Source organism: Orycteropus afer, unplaced genomic scaffold (assembly GCF_000298275.1).
Source record: "Orycteropus afer afer isolate SDZICR_OR568_19922 unplaced genomic scaffold, OryAfe1.0 scaffold00647, whole genome shotgun sequence".
Taxonomy (NCBI): domain Eukaryota; kingdom Metazoa; phylum Chordata; class Mammalia; order Tubulidentata; family Orycteropodidae; genus Orycteropus; species Orycteropus afer.
In genome coordinates, this window is record NW_006922234.1 from 1,177,854 (window position 1) to 1,188,393 (window position 10,540).

General features: G+C 50.0%; 1 protein-coding gene and 1 non-coding gene across 2 annotated transcripts in view; both read right to left on the reverse strand.

Moving 5' to 3' along the window:
* Nucleotides 1-1,176: 1,176 nt before the first annotated feature.
* Nucleotides 1,177-10,540, reverse strand: part of DKC1 (dyskerin pseudouridine synthase 1) — a 9,888-nt gene continuing 524 nt past the window's right edge. The window contains exons 2-15 of the mRNA XM_007956653.1: nt 9,963-10,024; nt 9,229-9,315; nt 7,869-7,960; nt 7,553-7,737; nt 7,200-7,264; nt 6,863-6,989; nt 6,543-6,673; nt 6,042-6,185; nt 3,552-3,672; nt 2,854-2,972; nt 2,367-2,470; nt 2,048-2,096; nt 1,628-1,768; nt 1,177-1,242 (exon numbers count right to left, since the gene is read on the reverse strand). Coding sequence (XP_007954844.1) covers nt 1,177-1,242; nt 1,628-1,768; nt 2,048-2,096; nt 2,367-2,470; nt 2,854-2,972; nt 3,552-3,672; nt 6,042-6,185; nt 6,543-6,673; nt 6,863-6,989; nt 7,200-7,264; nt 7,553-7,737; nt 7,869-7,960; nt 9,229-9,315; nt 9,963-10,024 — 1,493 coding nt within the window. The remainder of the gene's footprint in view (nt 1,243-1,627; nt 1,769-2,047; nt 2,097-2,366; nt 2,471-2,853; nt 2,973-3,551; nt 3,673-6,041; nt 6,186-6,542; nt 6,674-6,862; nt 6,990-7,199; nt 7,265-7,552; nt 7,738-7,868; nt 7,961-9,228; nt 9,316-9,962; nt 10,025-10,540) is intronic.
* On the reverse strand, nt 6,362-6,493 carry LOC122151685. Its single transcript, XR_006164254.1, has one exon. It is a non-coding gene; the product is annotated as a small nucleolar RNA SNORA36 family (small nucleolar RNA).

Genomic DNA, 10,540 nt, shown 5'->3' on the forward strand with positions numbered 1-10,540 from the left:
CATCTCAAGAGGTCTTGACCCCTTGTCTGGGTGGGCCTCAAGTTGAAGGGTGGGAAACAGAATCAGACTGAAGGCAACCAAAGCATAAAGAGAAAACATCAAACAGGAACTAAGGGTCCTTAGATTGCTACTGGCAATTAGGAAGCACACCAGGAATCCTTAAAAAAACTTAGTAAGTAAACTTTAATAGGTAAAAATTCACAAAATCCCTTCTCCCTTAAGATGTCCTTTTAAAAGGGGAGGGTTTGATGGAAACAGAACCACCAGAATGGAAACACAGGCAGTCATCAAGTTCTGACTTCATCTGGGCAGTTACCTTGTTCTTTAATTTTTCATTATTGCCTTTTATTATACGACATTGAACATTTGTGAGTGAACACCTGTAGCAAGAATGGTCCCGCTCTGTGAAGATGGTTACCAACGTCACCGAACAATTTGGGCGGAAACTGCTGAATGGGAACCTACCCCACTGTGGGACCCTTCACCCAAACCACCGGACTTTTGTAGAAAGTACATGACAGCTGAAACAGGAGGACGCTGCAAGTCGGACCGGGGTCAGAGCACAAGCATCCGGGTGGGTTGTAGGTGAGCAATGCCGTATGTACGCACATACATGTGTTGGAGAAGCCCAGGAGAACGAGTAGGAAAGAGGCCTTGCAGCCACCGTTAGAATGGAGCCCGAAGCCCATGCCAGGCGCACACCAGTCAGGGCGATCTCGCGGGACAGGCAGAACGCTGTCTTCCTGACGTCAGGGAAGAGGTTGATTCACCCCAGTGGGCGACTGGTGTCAGTTATTTTTTTGCGTCACTTACTCAGGCTCTAGGCCTTTTCACTGAGCTGGCATTACAAATTGTTTACACGGGAGGGAAAAAAACAACCAGGAGAAGACTGCTGTGAAAACAGCAATTAGAAAACAGCCATGGACAGCTGCTGCGTGGCCTTGGGTCTAAAGGCGAGACTGGTCAACAGAGCACGGGTAGAATCGGCCTCACTCGTCACCCAGGTCCTTACAACAGGACAAGGTGGGCTGAACGCGCCAGGGAACATCAGCAGTCTCAGGTCGCACGCACCCTGGGCCACCAAGCGGCACTCCCTCAAAAGCACAAGGAACGCTGTTTTCTCAGTATGGCTTTACGTCTTCCCCTAGCCGGACAAAGTACTCAAGGCCGGCGTCGCTACTCAGAACCCGCTTCCTTTGCTTTCTTCTTCTTCTTCTTCTTCTTCTTGGTGGTGTCATTGTCCTAGGGAGAAACAGAAAGGTCGCCACCTGTTAATAAAAGCGGATGGCCCCGCAAGGAGCTGCCTGAGTCGAGAGCAAGCTTCTGGCTCCGCAGGCTCTCCCTTCCAAACCCGGGACGGCGGCCTCGTTGGAGAGGCTGTGCACGCACGGCTGACTTGCCTCTCGATCCGCGCTCAGCGTAGTAAGTTACTTTGACGAGAAGGACCATTCAGGTTACAGAGCTACACACATCCCGCCCCCCCGCCCAGGGAGAACTGTCATATGCTGGGCTGAGGGCGGCATACGCCAGCTCCGCCTAGGAGCCTGCTCCGCCTAGGAGCCGCAAAGCTGCCGGCAGCTGGAGTAAGGCGGGCCCAGTGGCCCTGAAGGCAGAGGCTGACACACACCCCATCTGCCGGCTCATCTGCACTCTCCCGAGCGGCCTTGGCCTTTCTCTCCTTCTTACTCCGCTTCTTCTCCTTTGGGGTTGGCTGTGGCGCAGGCGGAGAGGTCTCCTTGTCGCTCTCACTCTCACTCTCCCGCTTCCGCTAGGGCCAGAGGATAAGAAATGTTCAGTGGGTCAAAGGCTGGGGAGATCCCAACAGGGCGCAATAAGCAGAGTCCTGTGGTCACCGAGCCCGTAGGACTTAAACGACGTTCTTATCCCTTAAGACCAAGACCACCACGGGGCACAGCAGGAGTCCCAAGCCAGCGGTGCCGGGCTCAGCCACCGAAAGCCTCAGTGCACAGCCTTCGAGAGGGCTGCGGTCCCAAGGCCCGGATGCTGGCCGGAGCCAAGCCTGGCCGGAATCGCCACCACCACTCACCTTGGGGGCTTTTGCCGCTTCAGCAGCCACCTGCTTCTGCACAGAGTCACTGCAAGAGGACAGGGGAAGCGAACTCAAATCCACAGCCCGGCCTCCGTGAAGGGAGTGCTGGCCCCCCAGCTCACGGGGCGACCTGGCCAGTCCAAAGCTGCCAGCAAGTACTCCTGCACGATGCAGCTCTCCCGTCACAGACTGACTCCCTCGGGAGTCCTGGGGCCGGACTGAAAAGGTCTCGCCCAAGGCGGCAGTTTCCCAGGAGCAGGGAGATGAGATCCGCACGACATCTCCCCCCCACCCTGGGGCTCCACAGTCCCCTCACCTGTAGTCCACGTACTCCTGCACCCAAGTGGCGGGCGTGCTGTCTGTGGGCTTGCCGTGCTTGTCCAGAAGGCCCTGTTTGATCATCAGCCTCTTCTCACTGGCCTGATGGAAAGGCAGGTTCTCACCATGAGGCCCTCATCGATGTGGGGAGCAGGCGCAGGAAGCCATGACGCTCACCTCCTCTCCCCACTGGCCTCATCCAGGGTCACACGCTTACCGCACTAGACACAGAGCCTCGGCCCCAGAGGCTTCACCTCACCCCCCTCACGTGGGCACGGCTCCACATCCCCTCCCCAGCCCAAGCCCCTTGCTGTGGGCTCTCGGCCTGCTGCATCATCTGAGTACCACCACCGGCTTCTCCCGCTGACCTGGAATCTTTTAACGTCACAGCCAAGGCCTATTCCCACTCACCACCAACTCCCCAGGACAATAAATCGGGTGGGGGAAGTACAAAACAAGACCAGAGCAGAGCCGGTCACGCTGACCTTTGGGCCTAAACCCCACTTCCGGGGATATGTGTCTCGCTCCATGATCACTCTCTTGATCTTTGCCACTATCCCGTGGTCACAGGTGGAGATCACAGCTGTCGTCATCAATGCAATAGCTGCAGCATTGGAAAGAGAGACGGACCCCTGACCGAGGAACCCCAACACCATTCTAAGCCCCCCGCTAGGGACTGAACAAGTGCTGGAGCCCTTAACCCTAGACACGTGGACAACCCTACGCACACACAGGGCTTTCTTTGTTAACGAAAGCAGACAGGAGTAAAGGTGGGGTTCTAAACCTCATCCCTTGTGCGTAGTGGAGAGCAGACTAGAAGACACACATCAGGAAGGCACATGCCACGTGAGGGACACAACACTGACAAGAAACCAAGAAAACAGATTTCTGTTCTCAATAGCCACCCACGTGTGGTACTGTTACAGCACCCCGAGAGAACTAAGTGTTCTATGTGCAGCAAAAATTAAGGCCCACCCAGGTGAACTCCTGTCTTTAATTGCTTCAAGGTCTTCACTGGGCATGCCCACTAGTACGCAAGTGGAATCCCCCCTTCCCTTCTGGCCTGAACCTGGCTGACATCTCCGTTCACCCTGACTGCAGACCATGCAAATGGAATCTGGGAGCCCGCCAAGATGGTGCAGACCAAGTGCAGACTCCCGAATGGGCGAGCGCCGCCTCTTACCCATGCAGATCGCCTCCCCTTTGGTGGTGATGACCACGACCTCCTGGTTGACTTCAATGCCGTCCTCATATCGGAGCACACCTGGAAGCAGGATCTTTGCTCCATAGCAGATCGCATTCACCTGCAGAAGAGCCGCCAGGAAGCTCAATTCTGTCCTCAGTGGACTCCAACGCTTACCAGCCAAGGGCCTACTGGGGCCATCCATGCAGCAGCAAGGGACTATGGTCCCTAAGCAGGTCCTCTCAGACCGGAGCATCAGCATCCCCTGGTAACTTGTTAAAGATACAATCTCCTGGGCCACCTTCACTGAACCAGAGACTCTGCAGGTGACCCAGGCTCCTGGGTCTTAAGACCTCCAGAGGATTCTGATGCTGCTCAAGTATGAAGCCTGCCCTGTATCAGATGCCAGGAGACAAGAAAGGGGGGAGGGGAACAGAAGTTCCCTTCCCCTCTGCCTGTCAAAGAGGTTTCGCTGCATGCACAGCTCACTGGAGAGTCAGAACGGCAACTACCTGAGCGCTTTACCCGGCCCCAGTGGCACAGGGGTTAAAGCACTGGGCTGCCAACCAAAAGCCGGCAGTTCGAATCCACCAGCTGCTCTGCGGGAGAAGGCTTAGACAGTCTGCTTCCATAAAGATGGACAGACAGCCTTGGAATCCCTGTGGGACAGTTCTCTGTTCTATAGGGGTGCCGAGTTGGAACTGACTTGATGGCAGTGGGTTTGGTGGGTTTTTAAGCACTTTACATGTATTAGCTCAAAAACGTAAAAGATGACTTTAAAATATACCTACTCCTCTCTGATTGACTCTCTCCCCATCTGGCATTTCACATGTAGGACAAAGTAAAAAAAAATCTGCCAGCCAGTTATTTTGACATTAATGACATGCCTCTGGCAATAACAAACACCAAGTTGCAAGGTGAGAGTAACACTGGCTGTGACGGTTTAGGTGACCTGTCAATGTGGCTGGGCCAGGATTCTCAGTGGTTTGGGCGTTGTGTGATGATGTGGCCATCCTCCATTTTTGCATAGTGTCAATTTTCACATAATGACCTGGTCGGTCTTACCGACCTAACCATTCAGTAAGTGACTAGGTACCCAGGTGACTGTAGTTGCTGAAGAACTGATTTCTTCTTGACAAATCTTCCATCAATCACGCAGCAATGAGTTTAGACTGAATTTGTTGAGGAGCCAACAGACTGGCCCCAACACAAGGAAACTCAGATTTATGTTGTTCGCTGTGCAATTATAGTGGAATGTTTGAGTACACCCATCTTTTTTTGTATTTTACTATGGACTATAAAACACAAAAATGTATCAAATGGGTGCATAATTTAAGAGTGGAATACAAACCATCACCAACCTTGATTTAATATGCACAGAAATGGATATCCCACAGGAAGGTAATTTTTTATGGTGACGTTAACATTTAACGCCAATCAGATTCAACTTGATGGCAGTTGCGTTTAAATGTTTAACAAAAATAATGTGCACTTGGCCACAGAAAAAAATCTTCACTTACATAAGACCTCATTCTCTGAGCACAGTACCATGTGCTTAAAATGGGAAGGTTACTGTAAAATATTCGACTACTTGGAAAGTAAGAAACTCATCCCTAACGTCACTCCTGGACAAAAAGTGAAAGAACTACCAGGGAAAAGGAGTGACCTGCAGCGCTAAGAGGACTATTCTCGATGACAAGGCATTTCAGTCAATATATTAAAAGTCTAGACAAGTTCAGTGACAGTGAGGTTTATAGACTTACGCTACCATTCCATTAAGCAGAACAAAAGTTTTTACTGAAATTCCTTCAGTGTAAATGCCTTTATTAGAGCTCTACCTCTGTACTGCAAACTCCCTCCCCACATAGACACAATCCTTTCTCTAATGACAGCTTCAACTGATGAAGTTTTCACAGGCACGAGGTTGTGGAAGGTGCACTGTCTACACGTTGTTTTCCACGTGATGTTAGTTACTACGGAAGAGCGCTTCCCTGTCCACGTGCAATTAGTGTGCCTTATTATGAAATGGAATTAGACCCAGCACTAAACTTAGATTGCATTTGGGTCTGACTTAGGAACACTAGTTAAGCACCTGGCTGTTAACCAAAAGGCTGGCAGTTGTGAGTCCACCAGCCACTTCATGAGAGAAAGATGTGGCAGCCCGGGTCTGACAAGATTCATGGCCTTGGAAACCTTAAGGGCCCAGAGTTCTGCCCTGTCCCATAGGGTTGCTATAAATCAAAACTACTTGACAGAAGTGGTTTTTTTGGTGGGACAGTCTGATTTAATCATTCCTAAGTTATAAATACTTCCACTGGAAACAAATAATTGAAAAAAATATAGTGCCCACCTTATGAAAGCAGGAAAAACCCAAAGGAAAATATAGCTAGGTTGACAACTCCCAAGTTTCCTCTTTGGGAAGTTGTCAGAATAAGGCCTCTCCTTTGGAACCCACGTGAGACCAGCATGGAGCGGCAGGCGTGAACTTACGGCGCTGTCCTTCATCACCAGCCGCCTGTGAGAGGTCAGCAGCTTTTCCAGGGGGTAGATGACTCGCCGCAGGTAGCTCTCATCCTTGTGGTTGTCATACAGCCACTGAGCATCCAGGACGTCATGCATTGTCACCATATGGTCCTGAAAACCAGCCACAGATGAAAGGAAGCCAATGGCATCTCATCCCTAACAGCCCAGTGAACCGCACACTTCAACACAATGAATGGAGTGCGTGTAAACTGCTCATCCAAGCTGAGTTTCGCCTTTGACCTTGTAATCATCTCCATTAGAGATCTATGTTCAATCTAGGCAAGCATTTCTGTAGGCTGGGAGAGCAATTAACAGAGGAATGCATTCCATCCATTCATCCTCCCCAGCCTGCTTCAATGTCCCAAAGTTTAATTACCGGATCAGGGAGGCCGCCCTGAGCCGAACTCAACACTTTGGGAAGACTGGAAGATGCAGCTCTCAAATGCCTAGCCCAGAACAGGTAGGTACCTTTTCACTCATAACTCCAGACCGGACTCTCCGAAGTTCCTGCATCTGACCTCCAACTCCGAGCAACAAACCAAGGTGTACACACAGTGTCCGAATGTAGGTGCCAGCCTCACAGCTCACCCAAAAGATGCCTAAGACACACACAATAAAAAGTAGCACTCATTTCCCCAAGGAAACACATCACTGGTTGGGAGACCCCCAAAGTTAAACTCCATCTGAGACAATAAACTCAGGCCAGGACTCTGCAGCGTCCCAACAGCCTCTGCTTATAACACTTGTGGCCTATACCAGCTTTCTTTCTCAGAAGCCAAGGGACCCACCTAATCTTCGCTCAGGATCATACTCTATCAGTTTGCTCTCGTAGATGGTCCGGACCCGGAGCTGCCTCTTCACTGCGGCAATAAGCGGTGGTCGCTGGAACAGGGCACCTGTCAGAGTTTCTAGGGCCTAAAAAAACACAGAAATCACAACAAACTGGCAAATGAGATCAAAGGGTATGTTTTGTGAGTTGAAGGATATAACTGAACACAAAAGAACCTTTCTGGGTACCTCAGAGGGGACACTGCCAGAAGGTGCTTAAAAAGGGCATGAATTCATGGAATCCAGGCCAACAAGGGATGCTGGCCTGGCCCCAGATGCACTTGGGTGCAGACTTACCCTAGAAAGCTGGGTCCCCCCTTCAATAGCACTGTGCAGCCGGACAATCCCCACATACTCTTTGCCTGAAAAGTGACAAAAGAGTAGTCAGGTGTGGCCACTAAGTTTTCTGTTTTCAAACCTGGAGCGACAAGCTGAGAGCCAGACTCAAAGGCTATCTAGTACCTGAAGCTCCAAGACAGGGCAGCTGCACAAGGATTTGGCAGAAGACAGAAGACACAGAGAAACCAAAAGAATATCCCATTTCAGGAATTTGCTCCAAGAAATTATTTCCAAAAGCCAAAGTAGAGCCAGAGGAGGGGAATAAAGGCAGAGAGCCCCCCGCCAGTCCCCAGCCCTTCTCCTCCACATACCTGCACTCTGCTGGGATTTCACCAAGCGAGTGGCTCGCTCTATGCACACGATCAGACAGCCAGTCACCTTGGGATCCAGGGTGCCACTGTGTCCCGTCTTCTCAACACGAAGTATCCGCCGGATCCAGGCTACTACCTCATGGGAAGAGGGGTTGGAGGGCTTGTCAAGGTTGATGAAGCCTGTCCTAGAAGGGAAGAAAATCACACCGTCTACTCTTGTCTTCCAGAAAAAGAACCAACCTGAAGTTTAAAGAAAAGCCCTGTTTAGAGACACCACTATATCTCGAGTGACTAATGGCCAAGCACACACACTTACCTGATATAGTCAGCAATCTCCCGCTTCAGTGGATTTGAACCAGAAGGAAGAGGAGTATAGTGTGTTGTCCTCACATTTAGCTTATCAAAATTCTAGAAAGCAATGACACGACACAAAATAAACTTAACATCTTGGTGGTCCTTGCCAAGCAACCGCTACAGGTAAACCCTTAGTCTATCGCCTTGGGTTCTGCACCTCTATTTTCATGATCTGTTATGACAGACTGTTATGTCGTCTTAAAGGCTGGGGAAGTTACCAACATTAATAAGGACAAGACAAACTTGACCACTGCTCCATCTAAGACAGTGCTCTAGAAAGTGGCTATTCCTTTGGCACTACAGAACAGACCCTGCTGGGCTGGCTTATGAGGGCTGACACCTTCTCAGGGAAAAGAGAGCTAGAGTAGCGTTGCCACCAACAACCGCTCAACCATGACCAGCCTGTCCTGCCGTAGACTCCCCTGCCTCCTCACTCCAGATCCTCAGGGCACACATTGGAAAAGCAAGTGCTGTCTAAACAGCACTGGTGTCTGGCCAAGTAGAAACTGAGCTCCGTGGAATTGCAAGCAAATCAATTACATTGGCTTCTTAAAACACTTTGAGAAGGGAAAACTCAATAACTTTCTCTCCTGACCTAATACCAAATGTCTATTTTAGTGTGAAACAACAATACAAGGTAATAATTTCAAGATGGCATGGTACATGGTTGGCACTGTGGCTAAACACATTTCATGGGTTACATGCTGGAACCCTCAGCACATTCTCCTGTGCTATTATGAGCAAAGAGGCTGAAAGGTTGAATGACTGGACCAAGGTCACACCCAACCTGACCCAAAATGCCCTGGCTTCAAAGCCGATGATCTGAAACCCTAGATCAGCACTGCTCCAACTGTGGCCCATGAACTTTGTCAGGGATGCAAGACAGAGCACCACAGAAACGAAAAGCTAAGCATTTAGAATCAATGAAAGCAATTTAACATTCCCGATATATTTTAATTGCATTTTACAACACTACTGAGTACACTGGGAAACTAAGAAGCAATCTGGTCTTTCATTTCAAAGACCTTGAGGAACACTACTTTACATTGATTTCCTGGTACTTCCTAGAAGTCAAGGATTAGCATTCTTGCTTTTAAGAAGTAAAATCTAATGGGGAAGATAGAGGGTACAGACAGGGGCTCAAGAGCCAATGACCACAGATAACAGTTTGTATTAAAGGCATGGGACACAATCAAGTGTTTGCTTTGTAACATACTTCTCTGTTTTTGCATGCATGGCAACATTCATGGATTCATGGGCAAAACAAACTGCTTAACAGTTAGAAAGAACCTAAAGCCTGATACATGACCTTAACCACATACCTTTAACAACAGGGGCCACTGAGATGTGTCCAACTGAGCCACTTTGGATTCAGGTTTTATAAGAAACTCTTCAGCGTGCTGTATTTCCTTTGACAGGATAGAAACACACCCTATTAGACTTCCCATGTGCATTTTTTTTTTTTGAACAAGTTCAAACCTAGCAAAGAAGGCTATGCTTCTGGATGAAAGACCAGAAGAGAAACAGGGGCTTAAAAGTAGAAGAGAAACACCACTAAAATGGGTGCAAATACTTTAAGGAGAAAGGGCCTTGGTGGATCTATGGGAGAGCTCAGAGATTTTCAGGAGAGCCGGTAGTCTGGGGCAAGGAGCTCTGGTAGCACAGTGCCCAAGGCCTTTGACCACTAACCAGGAGGTTGATAGTTCAAACCCACCAGCCCCTCCGAGGAAAGAAGATAAGGCAATCTACTTCTGTAGAGACATACCACCTTGGAAACTCATGGGAGTCCCAATCAATTCAAAGGTGAGTTTTGTTTTGTTTTTTTTGGTTGTTGCTGCTGCTCCTGGTTGGTCTAGGCCCAGACTATTGAGTAAACAACGGGCCATATGGGCAACTTGAGGTGACTGGGCATCGGGGTGACCTGGATTATTTTTGGGTTTTGATATATGTACACAAGGAGGCCCAACTCCAGTCCATTTCTTAGAAACCTTCAGAAGTTATTGCCTTCAGCTTGTAATGTAAGAAACTTAACAAAGTGAACCCAATTGCCACTTACAGCCACATCTTCCTCTGCTACTGCCTTCCGGTCCTTTTTCTTCTTATGCTTCTTCAGCACAACTAAAAACAGAGAGGTTGGGCGATTTGCCCGAAACCGGAGACGACAAAGTGCAGAATTAAATGAAATGGGCAATGGGGAAGGCAGGATGCAGATTTTCAGTGCCAAGTTCCCTAAAGCCAAACACTTGTCCTCACGGCGGGTAAGTTAAGTGGCGGCGACTGCACGTGTTGCCTTCCCTTCCGGTTCACCACGTGGCCGCAACGGGGCTTACGAATCGCGCTGAGCACCCTGCCCAGGGCTGTGTGCGGTCTGTAGGGCTTTCTGCGGAACTAGAGCTCCTTCCGCGCCCTCAGCCCTCGGCCCCTTCACCCCCACCAGCCTCTAATCCATCACGCGGCGCTGACGGCGGCGGCGCCACACAGGTACGCCAAGGGTTCCAGCCACCTTGGGATGGCCAGCGTCACCACGTCAGAGCAGGGCCCTCTAGGTCTCGTGCCCTCGCCCATGCAGCATAGGGCCCAGAGGCAAGGCCGGCCAGAAGCCTGAGAGCGATAGGCCGGCCAGGTTGTGGACGC